Source organism: Etheostoma spectabile, chromosome 17, assembly GCF_008692095.1.
Source record: "Etheostoma spectabile isolate EspeVRDwgs_2016 chromosome 17, UIUC_Espe_1.0, whole genome shotgun sequence".
Classification (NCBI taxonomy): domain Eukaryota; kingdom Metazoa; phylum Chordata; class Actinopteri; order Perciformes; family Percidae; genus Etheostoma; species Etheostoma spectabile.
The window spans coordinates 21,737,902-21,758,801 of NC_045749.1; the positions used below are offsets into that span (position 1 = coordinate 21,737,902).

At 41.6% G+C, this 20,900-nt stretch overlaps 1 protein-coding gene and 1 long non-coding RNA gene across 6 annotated transcripts in view; one reads left to right on the top strand and one right to left on the bottom strand.

Moving 5' to 3' along the window:
* xpo1b (exportin 1 (CRM1 homolog, yeast) b) overlaps positions 1-20,900 on the bottom strand; it is a 27,942-nt gene continuing 7,042 nt past the window's right edge. For 2 of the 5 annotated variants that reach the window (XM_032542125.1, XM_032542126.1), the window contains exons 4-25: positions 19,966-20,014; positions 19,484-19,545; positions 18,058-18,102; positions 14,391-14,572; positions 13,423-13,471; positions 13,191-13,310; positions 12,859-12,987; positions 12,609-12,767; positions 12,244-12,441; positions 11,161-11,299; positions 9,188-9,369; positions 8,720-8,876; positions 8,436-8,599; positions 8,149-8,283; positions 7,834-8,026; positions 5,425-5,531; positions 4,697-4,891; positions 3,398-3,566; positions 2,851-2,985; positions 2,582-2,738; positions 2,389-2,485; positions 1-1,446 (exon numbers count right to left, since the gene is read on the bottom strand). In XM_032542125.1, coding sequence (XP_032398016.1) covers positions 1,300-1,446; positions 2,389-2,485; positions 2,582-2,738; positions 2,851-2,985; positions 3,398-3,566; positions 4,697-4,891; positions 5,425-5,531; positions 7,834-8,026; positions 8,149-8,283; positions 8,436-8,599; positions 8,720-8,876; positions 9,188-9,369; positions 11,161-11,299; positions 12,244-12,441; positions 12,609-12,767; positions 12,859-12,987; positions 13,191-13,310; positions 13,423-13,471; positions 14,391-14,572; positions 18,058-18,102; positions 19,484-19,545; positions 19,966-20,014 — 2,970 coding nt within the window. In that variant the 3' untranslated portion in view covers positions 1-1,299. The remainder of the gene's footprint in view (positions 1,447-2,388; positions 2,486-2,581; positions 2,739-2,850; positions 2,986-3,397; positions 3,567-4,696; positions 4,892-5,424; positions 5,532-7,833; positions 8,027-8,148; positions 8,284-8,435; positions 8,600-8,719; positions 8,877-9,187; positions 9,370-11,160; positions 11,300-12,243; positions 12,442-12,608; positions 12,768-12,858; positions 12,988-13,190; positions 13,311-13,422; positions 13,472-14,390; positions 14,573-18,057; positions 18,103-19,483; positions 19,546-19,965; positions 20,015-20,900) is intronic. The other 3 variants (XM_032542127.1, XM_032542123.1, XM_032542124.1) reach the window with 3 other exon arrangements.
* The window catches only part of LOC116705760 (uncharacterized), a 20,871-nt gene continuing 10,162 nt past the window's right edge, over positions 10,192-20,900 (top strand). The window contains exon 1 of the long non-coding RNA XR_004336024.1: positions 10,192-10,394. This is a non-coding gene — a long non-coding RNA (uncharacterized LOC116705760). The remainder of the gene's footprint in view (positions 10,395-20,900) is intronic.

Genomic DNA, 20,900 nt, shown 5'->3' on the forward strand with positions numbered 1-20,900 from the left:
TTATAAAATTCTCAACTTTAATCAGTTCAAAAAGTTCACAACAAATGTAACTCCTTTAGAAGGGAAATTTGTCATTAGAGATTGGGTACTTATTTGGATTTATACATTCTTTACCTAATTAAACTCGTGGCAATTCATTTGCTCTCTGGACAAAAAGCCTTTTGTTTCATTTGGACAGAACTCAAACAGGTACAACTCAAAAATACAAAAATTAAATGTAAACCCAGTTTTATTTTTCATTTTACTCTAAAGGTAGTGTCTTGGAACACTCCTGCATGGTAAACAATCTAAATTAGTACAATTCAAAATCTCAAAAGCCATCTGAGTTAAACAGGAGTTGTTATAAAGATGCAACCAACTAAGAACCCATAAATACCTCCGCCACTTAAAACATCCCATTAATGAAGGCTCACAAATGAGCAACAATCCTCTTAGAGGAAAACAAAACGCTGATGTCGACTAGGCGACAGCACACACGCGCACACACCCACAACAAAAAGAAACTATAGAATAAAAAGGAAAAAAAAAAAAATGTTCCCATGGTATTAAAGATGCTATACAATTGGGATGATATGCACATATTCGGTTTTGCTTTCCCTAAAAAACTCCTGTCGGCAGCAGCCATGCGCTTTTTTATTTTAAGGTGAAGCAGAACTCGCGAGCAACCGATGTGGATACCTGAAGCAGCATCTCTCGGCCTTCATTCATTATCCGTTAGATTCACATTCTCCCACAATGCCGTGGGGCACCAAACAAGCGGTGCGTGTGCCACTTCCTGTCTGTCACACTACAGGTACAGAAGCCTCTATGCGGACTTGACACATATGCCAGTTTTCACAAAAACCCTGCTCAGACTGTATATATATAATATATTTATATATAAACAATTATATGGAAAGAGGGAAGATCTGTGAAAAAGAGAACATGGAGGTGGAGGGAACAGAACAAAAACAAGATGGTTAAGTTGTCTAATCGTTACAACCTCTTCATGCAGGTCTTGGGATGGGCCAGAGACCAACGAAACATAAGCTTAGATTAACAGTTCTGGAAAGATATCACACAAAAAGTCTCCATAGAAAACGCAGATTATGTAAAAAGGGCCACAGGGTGACGCGGTAATCATTTACATGTTATTGGCATTGTTTTGGTCAACAAACATCCAATGGGACGGCCCGCTCTGCAGAAGGGGAGCGGCCTCCCGTCACACTCAAGTGCCTCTCTCGGGTTTTGTTGTGTTTGCTGTGGTTAGGGTTTGTTTGTTGTCGTTGGGAGTACTGTACAGGTCGGGGGAGCGGGTGCTCAGTCACACATCTCCTCAGGGATCTCGTGGGGGTTGAGGATGCCCGGGACGGACATCTGGATCTTGTGTTTCTCTTCCTGGGCCTGGCGGAGCGACGCCTCCCTCTCCTCCAGGAACAGGTCTGTGGTGTCCTCGCCTGCAAACTCCTGGAGCAGGACAGGGCAACGCGGGGGTTAGAACTTTAAAAACGCCACAGTCCACCTCCGTCAGTGTAGTTTCTACACCCACTGATCCTTGCGTGGGATCCCGACTGAAGCTCAAACTAAAGATTATTTTCATTATCAATTCATTTTACAGTTATCAGATTAGTCTCTTTTAGTCTGAACAAAGTAAGAACTGTTGAATTTATGATTTGAACCTGAGAGAAAAGAAACAAGCTGGAAATGTTCAGCATTTTGGCTTTATAAATGAACAATAATTAACTGATTAGCTAATAATTTCATTTGTTGATCCCAAAAATCCATTAACTAAGTCATTATTTTGATCCTGACAACATCTCAAACGCTCAGTTGTATTACTAATTTCAAGATTAGAGTCTGGAAAATAACGGTAAAAATAATTAATTGTGCCTAACGGCTGAAAAGTGGAGCAATCAGACTAGCATACAGGGCTGAGGGAGCACATCACTGCCACGGTCATACACCGTTTTATTCCAACAATAATCTGGCACAGCCGCCACAGACCTTCCATACACTGAGCAGAACCACCTGCCCATGCAGGGGAATGATATTTGTGGAAACAGCAGCTAAGCAGCTCACCATGTGCTCCCTGATAACCTCTGGGAGACGAGACAGAGCCCGCGCAGCACAAACAAACAGCAAAGCTGGAGGTATGCAGGGCCCTGTTCAGCTTAGCTTAGCAGCAAACAAATACACATGGATAGGCAATTCAAATATGTTACATTCAATTAACAAAGTAAATATTGTTTTTGGGCTGTGTATCTGCTGCACGATGGCTGAAAACAAAAACCCCAACAAGGTCTTGTTGTCCCACTTAATTACCAAGACACCTCATTAGCCGATGCTGTCCAAAGCGACTTATGAATGTGTAGAGCTTTGTACATGACTGGTGAACGTCGACAAACTCACCTTTATCTGGACGAGGAAGTCTCTGAGGTGCTCCTTGAATGCAGGAATATCCTGGTTTAAGCTGAACAGGCCGGTCACAAACACCTTCACCTGAGCACTAACGCAAACAAAGACACCAGCCCCAGTGTTAGCAGAGGTGTTGTTTTACTGCAGCAGAGACTGTGTGCGAGTCTGTGATTGCGTTGATACTCACTCTTGTAGGTGAGGGAAGGCAGTCTTGAGCAGGTTGGCCACGTACTCCTGGATGAAACCCTGGTTGTTAGGGCTGGCAGGGTTTAGCACTGTAGTGATCTTCCCCTCCTCCACCAGGTTGAACATGTAGGCCAGGATGGACGCATGCATCGTCAGGCCTGCAGAACAACACACCAACACACACCCTTTTACTAAAGAAACGTACCCTCACTAAAAGATGTTCATGGTGGAGCGTTCAGGTGTCCCCACAGCTCCCGTGGGTCAGCTCACCAGCAGTGTGTGATGTGTCAGTGACCACGGAGAAGATGTGTTGTAGGATATCACAGAAATACGTCTGGTAGAAGCTCTGAGCGGCGGCTTCTTCCTGGGCCACGTTCTGCAGCAGCGTGTACAGAATCTGCAGACCTGGATGAGCAGAAACAACAACAACAACTTTAGCTTCCTACACATTGTTTGGTTCAAACTTTCTCACAAAAGGAACATTAAACCTGAACGTTATCGCGGGGCCAGAAGCCTGATCTGACAAGTAAATATCAGCGGGTGTGCCTGCACATCGCTGTCACGGCGTATCACCGTGCACCAGCTGTGTCAAATGGCTGCTATTTAAACAAAACACTTTTTACTGTTTGAAGATGATCCCCACCTGTGAAACACTGTCCCCATGACATGATAAAACTCCACCCAGATCGTTTTACATACGCTGGTGTTCCTGCTCGAGGCATTGTGGCTTAATATGAACATTAATCAATATAGTAAAGTGTGTGTGTGTGTGTGTGTGTGTGTATGTGTGTGTGTGTGTGTGTCTCAGAAGCCTTACCTGTATCTGCCACGTTCCTCATGGTGTGTTTGAAGGCCCAGATGATGGAGTCCAGCACCAGCTTGAACTGGGCAGGGGGGATGGCGAGGAATGCAGGGAAGCAGTGAGAGTTTACAGCTTGGAGCAGGTAGAAGAAGTGGGTCCTGTGCTCTGGAAACTCCTCAAAGTTCTAGCAGAAAAACACAAGTTTGTTTGTTTTTAGTTGATACATTTATTTTTGTGCAGATCTACAAACCGAGAAAATGGCGACTACGGTCAAAACAATGTTCAACATCAGTGTTATTTTTGTGCTTCAACTGTAATTATGATTAAATTTTAGTATTTTATCAAATGCAACAAAAAAAAAATCAAAAAAAAAACCAGCACATCGGCATTATATATTGACCGGTTTTCTCATTTGCATTCGCACCGGCCAAGTGGCCATAGCAACTGGTAGGAGGGGTGAGGAGGTGAAGCAAGCACGGCAACGGTCTTTATAGCATTAAAATCAGAAAACAAATACACCAATAAAAACATATGAACTAAATACTACATCTAATGTATAGATCCTATGTCATAATTTAAACTCTTATCTCTTATCTCTCTGTCCTCTGCCTACTGCGCTGTGGCCGTGATCCGTCAACGGCGAAATAAAAACCTCTTATTTCCGAGAGCGGTCAGAGACCTCCGGCTTACAGCGGGCTCTCTGAGCACGCCTGGCCGAGTGGGGAGCTAGCGGCCCCGCCAGGCGCTAGCTGGCTGTCGCGTCACTTTGTGGAGCTTCTCAACTCCGAAAACTTTGAAGCAAAATATCAATTTGGCAATGATTTTCGCAATACTGCCTATATGCGAAATCTAAACAGTTCTCAGAAGTGAATTAAGTGACGCATACGATGGCGGAAATCGTAAAATTGTTGGTTGTTGGTCTGTGTGACCTAGGTTCCTATGAGGAAAACAGAACACTGAAAAGACCCTGCTGCCCTGAAGCAGGAGCTGCAGGGTTACAGGAGCTGCGGTCAGAGGAACTTTGGTCCAGTCAGAACACAAGAAGAAAAGAGTTCCAGGAATGTTATGTTCTAGGAACTGCAAAAATCCCTCCGGTCGGAAAGCAGCTAATGGCCCATCATGCCAGAGTGGACATAATCAGTCCAATACAGCGCTCTATTAAACAGACTGCTGTGAACGCCACATGATGCAGATCACTCAGTATCACATGGTTAGAGAAACTTTCAAATAGTAATACCCACCGATCATACAGTTAACAATCATTAGCCCACTTAGAGGATTCCAAGCTGTGTCCAGCTGCTCATTGTGTCTTACCTTGTTGATCATGTTCAGGGTGCACTCAAAGACGGCATCAAAAATCTGGGGGATCTCGCTGGTGATGTGTCCCCCCAGCTTGTTGACGATGGTTGCCATGGTGCTGAGGACCTCGGGCTCACGGGCAGCGGGGACATTGCGTTGATAGTCGATGAGGACGGCGTCCAGCAGCGGGGGAACAAAGTTCTCCCCAACCTGGAAAAACAACAGGAGGGATCAGCTGGGACCAAGAAGGAGGACGTTACAAAACCAGGAGCATCCGCCTATAAAGACAGGTGCTGCAGAGACATTTACCTAGACTTCTTAATGGCTCACAAGCTGCAGCTATAATTTTTGCATGTCTATGAACTCTGACACGATGAATATTAATTGTGATGCGTATCAAAACAGCTGAGGGCACAAACGTCCAAGACTGCTACAAGGAAGTGAAATCTTTGTTTGATCTAAAAATACAAACTGCATCAGTTCTACTTCTTTTCTACCGTCAACCGTTTCATTGATTGCTACAGAGTGAAGTATCTCCTGAGGACAAGAATAAAAATATATCACTGCTGTCTGATCAAGACCACATTCACTTTTCTTTTCTTTTTCCTTCATGAAAATGATTTTGTTCATCACCCCAAAAAAGGGCTATTGTTCCTCAAGACAACTTCAGACATATATTAGGTTTTCCTCTCCCGGCAGCGATGTGCCTTTACATTTCAGAGCATCTCATAGTGATTTCTCACCATCTGCGGGTCGTTTGATCGGCTGACCCAGCCGGAGATCAGTTTCAGGGTCTCTCGTTTCACTGTTCTCATACTCCGGATCAAGGGCTGTTTCGTCACCATCTCACCTGCAACACAAAGAGAAGTCACATCCTATCGGCACTACACAAAAAACTTCCTCACGCTCTGTCTAATAATATATTGTTATCTTGTGAGGTTGTGAGTTAGTTCTGCACAGGGCACACAGAAGGGGTCCTGGAGTACTACAAAGCATTTGCAGACCTGTGCATTAGATAAACGAGACTGGTTGAGCAGTGAGGATCACGTTTGTTTGTCACGGTTTCCTCTTGTTTGCTGTTCGTTATAGTTTGTTAAATTACTCTCAAGAACACTTTAAGACTATGGTCAGGCACTGAGACGAAAGATACCAAGGTGTTGTAGATTCTCTGGTTGTACCACAGACTGTATAATATTAGCGGACAGAGCATGTGTGAAGTCACCCATTGGTTTTGTGGAGATCTGCTATGTTTGCCTTTAATAGTGCAGCCATCCTGGTTGATGTGACAATTTTAGACGAGAGGGAGGAGCCCTAACACTGAGTCACGTTACACACTTTCACTGGCAATCACATCATAGCCACGCCCTAGAACACCCCCTGCTTTATCGCAGATTTTAAATTCAATGAGACCATTATTCAAAAAAATCATTCTGTATTGGCTTCAATCTAGCGATTAAGACCATATACTCATTATGAAAATGTTTACAGAGGTAATAAATCATGTGAGAAGTGGCTTACTTTCTCAGAGACTTCTACAGAAACAGACCACCTTTTGCAACCGGACGTGTCGCCCCCTGCTGGACTTCAGCTGGAACGCAGGTTTAAGGCACTTGCACATTTGCAGAACTTTGTCCATTAATGTTATACAGTCTATGGGTTGTACCAACGGTAGATGTCCGGTACAGGACTTCAGACCTGAATTTTGTCTCTTGACAGTTTTTGAAGGCCCGTATGGAACGCATATCCCCATTGGCTCTGAGTTTGAGCGCAACGTGTGAACCATTAAAAAAAAAAGCGAAACTGTTGCCTCACACACACATTCCAGATATCTGGCACGCTACATATCTGGAGTTGCCGGGCACTTTGCCAGGGAGCTACAGCCAATGAGAGTGCAAGTCCCAGGCTAAGGGGAAACCAGGGGGAGGGGTTGTTTGTACTTTACATTCGCAACACAGACGCTGTTGCAACTAAAGAAAACTGGATGTACATGTGAATTCCAACTGTTGAAAGATATAGTATAGTTTGAGCCCGTTGCTGGTCAGTCAGGTAGTGTGAAAACATGACAGTAGGTTGTGTAGTGGGCACACTACAGTACTGCAAACTGACGACTTTGAAAATCTTTAAGTAGGAACTTAGTTTAAGCCATGACAACATTTAGACCATCTTCGGTAATGTTGCGAATCATTAAGCAAGACTGCTTCATGGCAACTTTAGATTTATAGAATTATTGTATCAACTTGACATAACTTGAAGATTTTTTCCTCATCCTGCAACCCTACAGGTAAGCAGGGTTGTTCAGGTGTGGGAAGCCTGACTTCAATCACAATCAATTAAGTGGTTCCTTTCTTCTGAAAAGCCATCTGCTCTGCACTGTATCATCTCTATTTGTTCCTCCTGTACAGCTGATCATTTCTTTCCTGCTCTGTATCAGCGGGCAATGTAAGTGCTGAAATCCTTGATCAGTACTGACCAACCTCATACGCCACCTCTCTTCCCATTTAAGCCCAGAGACCCACAGATGGGTCACTGAAACAGGCGCATACTAGAAAAGAAAAAAAGGACACAGTACTGCTGGCCTACAAACAAAATGCCACTAGTGAATGACAAAATACTAAAACGCTACAAGTGCACGAGTACAGGCTGGAACACAACATATCTATGGCAACTGTAGCACCAACCACAAAAGCACAAAATGATAGTTTGTGTTAGTGAGTGTAGCTTAATCTTTCATTTCCAAACTCTTTTAGCAGAAAGTATTAACACAGTATCAAAGGCATCTGTGTATTTCTAACCCCTCAACACACTGAGGCCAAATAAATCCTCCCAAGTGCAAGGCACAACACAGAAAAGCAAGCACATTAGGTTAGGCCTCAGCAGTGTTTAACTATCAGTATAGGTTTTGAGGACATTTGTGTTCATATCCTGGAGACACAATGGATGATTTGTATAAGATGTTAAAGAGACTATTTCTGTAAAACTGGAGAAACATCACTGAAAAGATGGAAGGGAACAGAGGCTCCACATGTCTGCTGTAACATCACTGCCTCTAATGTGCTTGGACTTCACCTTAAACCTGTGGTAGGCGATTTGTTTTTGGCGTCAATGAATCAACAGACATGTAATCAGTCAGCTGGAGGAGCATAAACACACACCTCCCTTACCATTTGTCTGAATGGCAGCAGAGATGTTCTCGCTGAGGCACTTGTAGACATTGAGCATGTCGAGGTAAATCCGACCGAGCTGGATGACAAAGGGGTGTCCCACGGCCTTACAGGCTCGGACGTTGGTCTTCAGGATGCTACCCAGCTGTTTCACGGTCTCTGGGTCCTTTAAGATGTCCACGTTCTGAGGGTGGAGTGATGTACAGATTAACACACTGTTTTTGTTTGTTTTTGTCTGTCATAGAACATATAGACTGGTATATTGGATAAACTTTGTTAGTATGTGGGGGTACATTGTTCTCTTACCTTAGTAGCCTGCTGGATGATGCTGTCCCACACTTGATTGGGCAGCAGCATGTATTTTTCTATCAGGTGCTCTTGAACAGCCTGATCTGTCTGGGCCCCAATCATATAACCTACGGCCTCATAGAACGTGTGCACCTGCACACAAACAGGAAGACTTATCAGCAAAGGCAAATAAGAGAAATCCTTTTCAAGCAGAATCGTGCTAATGCTAATTCTCTGTGTACTCTGCACCATTGTGATGCGTCTCTAGACGTAATGAAAATGATAATGAGCATGCATTTGCTGACCTGCTGAGGTTGGAGGTCACAGATGATGGTGTTGATGTTGTTGAGGATCTCGTCGATGAAGGGCATCACCTCTCCCACCTGCACCTGGATAAAGTGGCGCCGGCACTTCTGGGCGATCTTGATGAACGTGTCACAGGCCATGTCCTGAACACCATCGTGGGTCTCTGATGAAGAAGGGGCATGGGGGATGATAAGTTGGCTCAAAATTGGCATAATTTCAAAATCTGAGATCCAACAAATTCACACCAAAGCATTACACTTTCCAAAACCAAACCACCTCTCACCATGCATGAACTCAAAGAGTTTGTTGACCACCGTTTTGAGGAACTTCCAGTGGGCTCTGAGAAAGCGTGGATACTGGCCAACAATATACATGATGTTGGAGGCTATGATGGCCTTGTTGTCCTTTCCTCTTTTCTGCTCGCACAGACCCAGCAGATCCTGAGACAAAAGAAAAGGGGTTTTCAAAAATCATTCACACGACCTGGGGTCAGTGATTAGTCAGAATCGCCTGAAAAATCATTCAACATCAAAGTGGTGTCAATAAACACGTGACCTGACCAGAAAGGTTATGATGAACTGCAATCATTTTTTAAACTGAGCAGCTTTAAATGATTAATTGGAATTTGAATTATAATGTTAAAGCATTTTTGAAGTCAGTAATTTTACTTTTTATATCTAAACTCATATTTCTTGAGCTGTTTAAAAGTAAAGTGCTACAACAATGAGCATGTTGGTCCCTTTTTTTGTACCTTGATGACAGTGACCAGGAACCTCTTCTCGTCCTCCTCGTGCATGGCCCCACTGATGGATCCGATGGCCCAGCACAATGTGTTGAGGTTCTTCCAGGACCATTCGGTGCCGTTCACCTGGTTGTGAAGCTTTTCTGTCATTATGCGTTCTGTGTCCGCATAGTCCAGGTGAGTCAAGTACACTGTAGGATGGCACAAAGTAGATTTGTATAATCAGAATGTGTACAACGTATGGTAGAAAAAAAGTGTATGAACAGACAGTAAAAATGGTTTGCCAGTGTGGAAACTGAAACGGATCAATATATCCATTAAACCCAAACTGACCAGCAGTATAATTCTATGAGCCTCGAGTCTGTATAATCATTTTTGATCAATCTGTTTTTGGTAACAAATGTTACAAGCAGCGAGTAGTAAAGAGTGTTAGCATCATGGTTGGGAGGGTCACTTAAAAAATGTATTCCGATACAATTAATTTCCTGTTTAAAAAAATGTAGTTAGTAATCTAATCCACATATAACAGTATTAAAGTAACCTAACATGATTACTTTCCAGTTAATTTTGGATGACCTCAATACCAAATATGGGCATGGGTAATGCACAGTTAAGTCCCCTTTTCTGCTTTGAACACAAAACAATGACCAAATTTCCACCCAGTGAAAGCAATTTTTTTTTTTTTTACTAACATAAGAGGCCATGCTAACGTATTGGCAAAAGTTGGTTTATGGGTTCACTCGAGACCAGAGTTGTTTTGTGAGACTTGTGAAGGATTGTAATATGTGTGCATGTGCACTAAACTTATCAGTAATCTGATTAAAGCTATTGTAGGCACTGTTTACTTTTGGTGTCGTTGGGCAAAAATTTCAATAATCATTTTTCAGCATTCTGTAATTCACTTGGTCTGAGAAAAGCAGACTTCCGCACTTCCGCCTTGTTAATTATGTAATGTTGTTCCTGTATTCTGTTACCCCGCCAGCCTGATAGACATCAAGCTTGATTACAAAATTAAGAAAAGCAAGTAAGGGGCTAAGAGAAGAGATAGGCTGGAGAAAACAACAGAAAGTGTCCAAAGTTTGGAATCAGTTCAAATGTAATTAAAAAGAACACTCTGCACAGTGTGTCTACTGCAAAATCAAACTAGCTTACCGCACTAAGAGCATGACGTCAGTGCTTCAGCATCTCAACAGAAAACATTGAGTCTAACTTAATCGTCTAAGAAGCGGACCCGACACAAGCTAAATCAGAGATGTATGGACGATAAAACAACAACTACCAATCAACAACCTAGTAGCATCTGATAGTGTAACAGAGCTGTGTGTCATTGTAATAAAATATATAAATGAAAATAGATTTAGAATAACTAATATTAAAGCTACATTGTGTAATGTTTGTGGTTGTTCATTATTAAAATCTGTATTGCCCTTCCACAATGGCAATTGGCATGAAATTTAAGCTTTCCATTTCTGCTTTCCTCGCGTCAATGATTAAAAAGGATTGTCTACCTTGGAACATAAATGTAATCATATATGTCGTGATTTCCCTGGCAGGCGCTAGAAAGTGAAATTCAGTTAGTTGTCATACAATTTCCCTGCTAGATGGGAGAAATTCATACACAATGTATCTTTAACATATACAGTATGCCTATATACAGATCAGTATCAGGTTGAAACTTGTAGTTCTGAAAGTTAAATTGCACAATTTAAGGTAAGGTTTGTGTATGTTTAATGTGTGCTTTAGTTTGAGGTTGTTATAGTATTTCAGAAAATGTTTTCTATAAAAACAATGTAATAAAATGTAATAACATTTTCCAAAAGCCTGAATACAAACCAAGCTGAAAGATTATTATGGAATTGTTGCCCAGGGACGCCAAAGATAAAATGCCTACCACAGCTTCAAACACTGCATGTTTGTGTCCAAGAACAATGATGCTAAATATAATGGCAGTGGACTTAGAGGTTGTTATTACTAAATCTTACCGAGGGTTTCCCTCATGTTCTTGTAGAGGTTGATGGAATCGGTGTCCTTCATGAACTCTCTGACCACCTCTCCCTGGTCATTCTCCACCACCAATACCTCCTCGGGCTTGGCCATCCGACTTACCATTAGCAGACGCACCTGTCACAAGAGATAAACGCCTGTTAGGGTGTACACACAGCAAGTGGATGGAAGGGTGGGTGGGTGGATGGATGGATGGATGGGTGAATGGATGGATGGGTAGGTGGATGGATTAACCTTACAGTAACATTAGCTTGTAATTCAAGTGAGGCACCATAAATAAAGGACTATTGTCGGATGAATACCACACAGTGGAGAGCAGTAGTACAGAGGTGTGTGTGCCAAACACACACACACACACACACACACACACACACACACACACACACACACACACACACACACACACACCACACACACACACAACACACACACACACCACACACCACACCACACACACAACACACACACAACACACACACACACACGCACAACACAGCACACACACACACACACACACACACACACACACGCACCACACAGCACGACCACAACGCACACACCACGACACACACCACACGCAACACGCACACACGCACACACCACACAGCACACACGCACACACGCCACACCACGCACACACGCCACACCACGCACACACACGATGTCTTATGGTTATATACACACATACAATGTGTTATGGAATGTAAATTATAAATCAAAGAGAAAAAAGTCGGTTTTTATTTTGCTGTACTTACCGCTTCTGATATTCAGTAACATTGCAACTCGCAAATCTTTTGGCAGCAGTTTAGCAGCCACCTGTTGCTTGACCAGTGCCAATGGATTCTAATATGACTGCGAGCTAAGACTACTGAAACCCTTCTGCACCTACTAAACACTTAATTGCTGTGCAGTCTTGAACTTGAAGTAAGAAATGTTTCTTTGACAAACTGAACTACAACAATGCATTAATAAATGAGATTGCATCATTTAACATCAACGTGTATGTAAATGTCATCAAGTGGCAAAGCAGACAATGCAAATGAAGCGGCTGTGTGTCGTACCTTGGAGAGTACAGGGAGATAGAGCTGTCTGCGTGGTGGCACGTCAAAGTGCTGGTTGCCAGAGAGCAGGGGGGACGTGGATGTAGAGAAGGGACTTTCTCTGTAGAGCTCAGCAGCCAAGTGGTTCCAATACTCCAGACAAATCTTGAAGATCTCAGTCTCTTCCACCTCTGACACCAGCAGCATGTAGTGCAGGGCCTGTGAGATGACCAAGGGAACCATTAGACAATGGACACAGTTACCTACACAAGACTTCTATTTGTTTACTCTGAGGAATTTTTGTCCTATTTTCTCCTATGCAGCCTGTCTAAACAAGCCGTTAAACCACAGCACCGTGTCCCTGTGTCAACATTATTCTCTCTTACCTCCATTAATGTTTCTCTGAGGTTGAGCCGTTTCTCAATGAGCTGCCCGTGCTCTTTTAGGAAAGTACAGAGGAACAGACTGAGGTTCTGGATGAAGTTCTGCTCGTCATCTTTCCCGTTGGCGTAGGCCAGACGAATGTTGGTGTTCAGAGGCAGCATCTGCACAGACATGGATCAAGAATGAAATCTCAATTGACATCTTTAAAACAAGAAATGGGAACCTGAGCACTGCGTTTCTAGCCTAGCGCACCTGTTTGAGTTGACACATGGTCAGGGTGAAGAGTGTGACAAACTGCTCCTCATACTGGCTGACACTCACACCGGCAATCTCTGTGAGGCACTTCAGTGTCACATTGCGAAACATGGGCACGTTCAAGAACTGGAAACAGTTTAAACAGATGTTTAGTTAAAGAACAATTTGTGTGTGTAACTAGCAACTATTTGTAGTAGGTTTAAGCTTGCTTGGCAGATGCTTTCCTTCACAACTGCCAACAAATCCAGGGATTTTTGTTTTTGCAAACAACTTATTGTGATCATTCAAGTCTAATTGTTACGTGACACTGTGTGCATCTGCATACATACCTTATACACCAATGTGCTGATCAGTTTGGTTTCAAAGATGTACCCCAGAGGAATCCAGTTGAGAAAACGTAAGAGGGTCTCCAGAGTAGCGTGGACCAGTGGGGCATTCTGGGAATTTTCCTAAGGTGCAACCAATGAGATGACAAATAGCTGAAGGACAAATACTGGTGCGTAACTGATGAAAAATGGTTGTACGCTAACGCTAAAACGTAAGAGATAAAGATTTGCATACCATGACAAACTGGCAAAGCTGGAATATCTGTGAGAATTCGTTGCACATGCTGAAATAAAAGAAGAAATGTCTATATTATATAATATACTGGATGGTTACCACACATACTGATACTATCATTTTAGCGATCTTCACTACACTTTATTGTTGTGGCCAAAAGAATTCACGAAAATATAAGCGCAATATCCCGTTTTTTTTCTTCAAATAAATTACACGCAATAATTCAAAATAAGGGGAGGGTAAGGGAGAGAGAGTCTAATCAACCATAACTGTAGAAAAAAAGAAAAATAATTATTCTGTCGTCTCATCCAACATGATTTGGCGCAGCTGGTGCCGTGTCTCAACTGTAGTAACCACTGCTACAAATTGGATTAGCTAGCTAGCTAGTTTACAGTATACAATATTTGCGCCGGATTAAAAAAAAATATCATATGTGTATTAACATGTTATCAATATTTAATTAACAAATATATCATGGTTATTGTCAATACAGGTATATCGCAAAACCCTTAGTAGGATCAATGGCGATGATGATGAATTTTATTTTAGCTAACTGAAAAAGGACTAGGCTGAAGCCAAGGCTTAGTTTTGCCTATCCTACCCCATAACCCCTGTTGAATCACCCCAAAATCCAACAGAACTAAACAAACCCAAATCCTTCAAATAACTTCATAACCATTCATTTAGATTTTAAAGCGTTTTTGAAACTCAGACGTACATATTTTTAACTCATTAAGTTCATTCCATAATTTAACCCCCAAAACTGACACACACGTTTATTTTACATTAGTTCTACTAGTTTTACTTTACCAGTTTCAAGGGTAAAGAACTGTCTTAAATTATAATTACTCAAATACATAGATCCCACTGTAGGTTTATTTAGCAATGCCTACAAAGCTAATTTTTTACACATTTGACAATTAACATGATTGTGCTTCCAGAGGTTTGTGAAGATGCAGCATGCTGACCTGTCTTTTAGGTGCTTGGCTTTGACCTGGGTCATCTGGCCACTGGAGAAATCAAAGACCTCCTCGCTGAGAAGCTTGAGAATGACCATGTTGTTCTGACAAAGGCTCTCGCTGGTACGACTCGCTCCAACGATGTCACTGATGAAGGTGGGCCAGTGCTTGGGCCACTCCTGCTTGAGGATCTATAGACACAGGGGGAACAAACACACACATGCTGGTGTTACACGACAGTGACATTTCCCACTGAGACTAATAGTGATCTGAAAATAAAAATATTAAGGGGATTGATCTGTGACTCTTGCTAAAAATCATGATCCCTCCTTCCAATGTCAAGTCAGGCATGTGGCCCTGTTTCTTTCTATGATCGTACAGTAGTAAAACAGTTAGAATGTAAAAGTGTGTTAAAGAAATCACAAATCCGACACAAACATTTAAACACAGCCTCCAGAGTGAGGACGAGTGTGGAATCTGGAGCGCTACAGTCCCTGCAGACCAAAACAACGTAGGCTCAGCTGATGCAGGCAGTGACTCATTCTCTATGGCATTAATGCAGTCACTCATGTGGCCAGTCAACCAATCTCTGTCTCCCTCATGCGAATATACCACACACGCGCACACAAAATTCAGAGAGTGGACACTTCTGTGGTCCGATTTCTCCAAATCAAGACCTTTTCGATACAGTATGACTCTCAATTACTCGGGATTGCGTCCTGTAGTGGTCTGGACTAATTTGTCACACAGCAGTGAACAGCCTTTACAGGTCTCAACACTTTCCTGGAGTAAGGGCACAATCATCACTGACTCAACCTATTATATAATATGTTGTTTTGTACTTGTATTTGTGTTTAATTGTTGTTGTTGTGTCTCTTTGCTGATTAGAAATATGCTACATTAATAATGACTAGATCTTATATCATAATGTTTCCATACAGACAAACACACTGCTTCTCCTGCAGCTTTCTCTCTTCACGGCAATCCTCTTTACAATCATGAGGCCACTCCGACAATTAATAAACATCGTCTGGCTTGCCTTAAAACATTCAAGGAGAATTAGTATGCAGTTTTAATAAGGAATCATGAACTAAGCTGAACTTGGCTGCGGTAGAAAGGCAAAACAAAATGACATCCTATGTCTTTCTCTAAACACCTTTCATTGACCTTGATGAAAATCATCATGAGGTCAAGGTAAGACGTGTAGGAGAATTCATAAGGACAAAAACACAGACAAACGTGATGCTAGGAGAATCACAGTGAGCTTGCACTCGGCTAAATCATATTATTAAGACATACTTATTGACGCGGGTCTGCCGTGGTGAAACTACAATATTGCCAAGATTAACTATTAAAAGCTTAACTTAGATACTTTGCCTTCTGCGTTTGATGGTGTTCTTTAATGCAAACTATAAAAACGGTGACAGCCTGGTGAAAAATAAGACTCATTACAAAGGTTAAAGTTAAAATACACAAGGAATAAAGGCTACCAGTCACAAAAGGTGAAATTAAGTGGTTGTTTACTTGTCACATTGAGAAAGGTTGCTCACGCTCACCCTCTTTTCCACTCCACCTTATCCACATTAATCTCAATAAGTAAGACTGTATGAAAATTATTGTTAAATTTATGCAAGATAAGCATATGTTTTGTTTTCGTTACCAGCCAAATGGTGCGTCACTTTAAACAGATGGTCCGGTTTACCCTGTGCTAATGAAGATAAGAAAAACCTTTCTTAAGCATTTAGAGAATTCGACCAGCTCTCATGGTTGCCACTTAGATACTCCTGGGTCCTTTTACTCAGTTAGCCACCTTTCTTAGCAAAGCAAAATAAAACGTCGACGTCAGACAGTTTTTGAGTCAGATAGACAGATTAAGAGTGACATCTTCAGGTTAAAAAAGATCACTGCAAAAGATGAGGCAGCAGTAACACACTCAAACACAGTTAGCCTAAAATTCTACAAACTGCCAGCATAGTCATCTCTTTTATTTGAAATGTGTGTTTCACATTCATACAGATGTGCTAAACTGTTACGTTTAGAGGTAGTGTATGCGGTGAAAAGACTAATACATTTTGTACGAGTTAATCACTGGATTGCTCACTGTAGCTACAGAAAAGCCATTCATTCATAATCCACACCAAGCAATGGAATTAAAATGAAATCACTGGTTAAGAGTCTTTAGTTTACATTTTCACTTCCAGTTTCCTGAAATCGGGGGCTTCATCTGTTTTCTATAAATAATAATTTAGAGTCATGAAACACCTATGTTTTAATCAACACTTAGTAACCACCATGACAAGTTGACCTGTGTGAAACTAACAAACCACCTTGACTCAGGGATGTCCAGCAGCAGCCGGTGAGCTATAATTTGATATTTTGCTAAATCTACTTTGTAATACAAACAAGACAAATTCACTTTCCAGTAGGACCCCAGAGGCCTGTACTACCGATCAAAAGCAACATGCCCTAGATTTCTCTCAGTTACCTGGCTTCACCTAACCTAAAAGCAGCGGTCCTGCACAAGCTGTGTCACAACGGTGGTTAACAGCTAGTTCAATCCGCCCAGGGCTTCCCAACCCAGCATTCACATAAAAGAGGCGGTGTTTGCTTTATATGACCTATCACAAACATGGAGCTACCAGAGCTGCATATTTTACATAAGAACAGCAAAGTATAATGCTACATAAATATGAAGAACAACACGGTTTTACACGCAAAAAGCAATACAGTTGCTGTAAATGCGTAAATTACAAGGTTTATCAATATCACTTCCCCATCAGTCAGGAAACCATCTGACCAGAATTACACTTGTCCTTTCCATAACTGTCGTTGCTTTAGCCTAATATTTCAGTTACAACCCTGGCAGTGGGAGGGGATTGTGAGAGCAGATAAAAAATATAGAAACCTAATTCAACAGATGTGCGCATTGGCAACACAACACACGGCTCAAGAAGCCGACAAAGATACGTAATCCCCTCCGCTGAAAATCTTTCATAAAGATACCCATCAGAGAATGTTAACCGGGTTATCGGTCTCTAAATGTTCTAACTTTTCTGAGTGCACCTCTCCCTCTCTATCTGTACACCGAGGTCCAGCTGATCTTCTAAGAACGGTGACGCCGTTATGATATGACCATTAGTTGATCTCTAATCTCCAACTAACCTGCTCCCGACCAGGTTAGGTGTTCAGCACAAGTTACCAAGGCAATTCAACCCGGTAACAAGTGATCCACCGTTGTGATACACAAAACCCTGGGTTGAACCTCAAGTTACCTCGTTAACGCCAAATCTTGCATTGTAAAACTTGTACAAATTCTTGTACAGTGTATATTTCATGGACTGTTTCATTACGTGCTTTATTACTCGTCAGTGGCTTTCAATTGTCCTAGGAACTGAGTGGAAGGCAAGTAGCTGGCTAGAACGGGTTTCCTGCTCTGGCGTACTCGCTTGCTGTCAATGTGGAGAACTTCATTGGAACTGTTTTTTGTCACTTTTTTGTGCATCTGAAAAATTCACTCCCATACAACATTGTGGTACTAGGAAAACATTACAGGGTTTTAACAGAGTACAATTAGGTGTGTCTAGAGTACAATTAGAGTGATGGATTCCATTAATGGTCTTATTAGACAATACTGATTAATTTAAAAAAAACCTTTGCATTAGTATTGAAGGCTTACCTGAACAAGGATCATGTTCAGCTTTCCAATGTACACCTTTTCTTTCTAAAAAAAACAACAACAACAAAATAAAGAGATGAATGTTAGTCATACCATCTCAGTTTCAGAACACAGACTTCTATCATTTCATCACAGCATTAAACATGTCATTTTGGAAGTTGAAGTGAGACAAAAAGTGATAAACATGATTAAATGTTAATTATTCCATTTTGACATTTCATGTTTTGGAAGAATCAAAGTAGATACAGTAAGTGTGTCTTGTCATTAGGGAGTATCAACGTGTGTGTTTGTAAAAGACGCCTTAAGACTGGTTAATTCAATTTCAAAATAAACTTCATGAATTGAATGTATCCTGAAAGTATAGCCTACAGAACAGTAAGTGATGAAATCATACTAATATAATACCGTCCGTTACACTGCAGCAAATTATGTATGAGTGCCGTTTTGGATAACAGACCATTTATAGAATGCTTGTACTGTGACTAAATGTAAAACCTCAGTTCAAATCCAATTACTGCTCAAACAGTCTGGTCAACTTGGCCGATTCAATAATCCAAATAACCTTTGATTCGTCTGTCCAATGAGGGATGCTTTCCAACATCAAGTGAGTTAGTTATTAAATACTAAAAGTCAAGTGGTGGCATAAGTTATACAGACCGTGCAATAGCTCTCAACTTTGTTCTTTTTCTACTTACCTTCACCAGACCTGACCCTTATCCTCAGCTAAGCTCTGGTGTCCACTGTCTCGCTCATTTCTGGTTTAACTGCCAGTTTAGTTTTAATCCACAGTAACAGTACTGCTACTATTATTTTATTAGGGACTAAAGGGAACATTTAGATTAAATGTTGAACGTATAACTTTGGTAAAGATGGGCAAACTAATGTTCTGAAAGTTGCTGGTGATTATCTCAGAGATTGCATAAAAAGTTGGATAGATAGGATAAAGCTCTGAACAACTCAACCCTCTGGTTCTTTAAGTGGTCAAGTTGGCGGAAAACTCTTTTAAAAGCAGCTGAAGTCCCCATGTTTGGTCTGGGTGACACAGCACTATGGTTACCAACATTACTCATGGCCGTCCTGGGACTGGCTGCTCCGATGTAAAATAACAACAAAAAAAGACGGAAGATTCACTAGATTTGTAAATACGGCCGTCAGCGCCAAATGCCAACAGAATGAGCATAGCCTCGGCAGTGAGGAGTAAAACGACAGGCTGAGACTGTGCAATCCTTTTGAAAAATGATATAGTTTATGTTGATTTAACTTTGCAACAGAGCTTAATTAATTATCATGTCAGCAGAATATTTTTTGTTATATGCAGCTCAGTTGATTCTTATCAGTTCTGTCAACTTCCATGGTATTAATTACAAGTCCAACAATTACCACACACACACACACACACAAAAAAAAGTAATTCAGGTTTACTCACCTCCACATTTGATGCATCTGATGAAGTCTTGATAATGAGACCAACAACATACTTTTTTATACCTGGCAAAAACACAAAGATATCACAAAGACAGCGTGAGCATGCACCAATGCCGTGTGGAAAGCGAAACACATCGTGACAACACGAGTTGCCGTCTGCCGGCTCATAACTAGCTGAATGTAACCAATCTTAACCCTGTCCTCCATTTACACACTTGACACACACATTGATGTGGGCTGCACCTGCCACTGAACTTCTATAGGGCAAACGTTGTGGTCAGTTCAGTGAAAGTTACATTGCCCCAGGTAGTTTATATAGACAGTCAAGATTGTCAATGTGAGCAGAGCATCTTAAAAAATGGGTTTTCAGCTCCCTCGCATTTGTTACTAGACTGTATCTGTATTCTGGAAATGATGTGCTGGCGTGTGGTGAGCGGAGCCGAAAACAAGGCAATACTCTGACACAAGGGGGAAAAGACATACTTGCCGGTCGCCCTGCACTGGGTTTGCCACTTGAACAAAATTCAGGCATCTACGGTCAGAAGCAGGGAAGTCTTAGGTCAATGGCAAAAAATATTTTTAGCAAAATAATAGGGGAAAAAAATGGAGGGAGGCAGAGTCAATTGATTTGAACATGATTTAACTTAATTTCATAATAAATTGCTTTTTGCTCCAACCAAAATCTTTTAAGACAATTTTCATCCCACCCCGTTTTCATATTCTTGAAAAAACCTCATAACATTTATGAAGCAGTAGGTTGTAACAAAAGTAAAATAAATTTGGTGTTGAAACTAAGAAAAAAGGGGAATGTTGAGATAATGTAGCTAATGTAGAGATAAAGTAGAATTGGCATTTAGGCAACACTTACATTGCTACGTTTTGGTTTTCAAGCAGCGTTTTGAGCCAAAAGAGATCTTTGTGCACACAAGTGTTTTACTCCAGGAGAAGAACTAATCTCCGTTTAAACTAACGTCCCCGAACCAGATCTCTCATCAACCTTCTCGTACACTGGGCTGCGCGTGCCGGGGCTAAACAGGAGGCGGCATGTATACTCCGCCCTTTGCTGGTAGCTGCCATGGTATTATTAGTAGCTTAGTCTCAGAGTACGTGACGTGATGAGCAGTGATGGGAATAACGCCGTTATAAAATAACAGCGTTACTTTTGTCAGTAATAAGTAATCGATTACTCTCCCCATCTTCAGAACTCTGTTGCCGTTACTGCCAAAAAATGCGGCGCGATTCTATAATTGAAGCTGTTTTTTTTTTTCCTTCATCAGACCAACTAGATCTCTGAACCGAGAGGCAGAGTCTTCTGTTCTTCCTTAGTTAGTGGGCCGTGCACGAGACAAGCGCATACATGCTGACGATTGGCTGGGGTTAAGTAAAATTTCATAATGAGCCAATCAGAGGTTGAGACA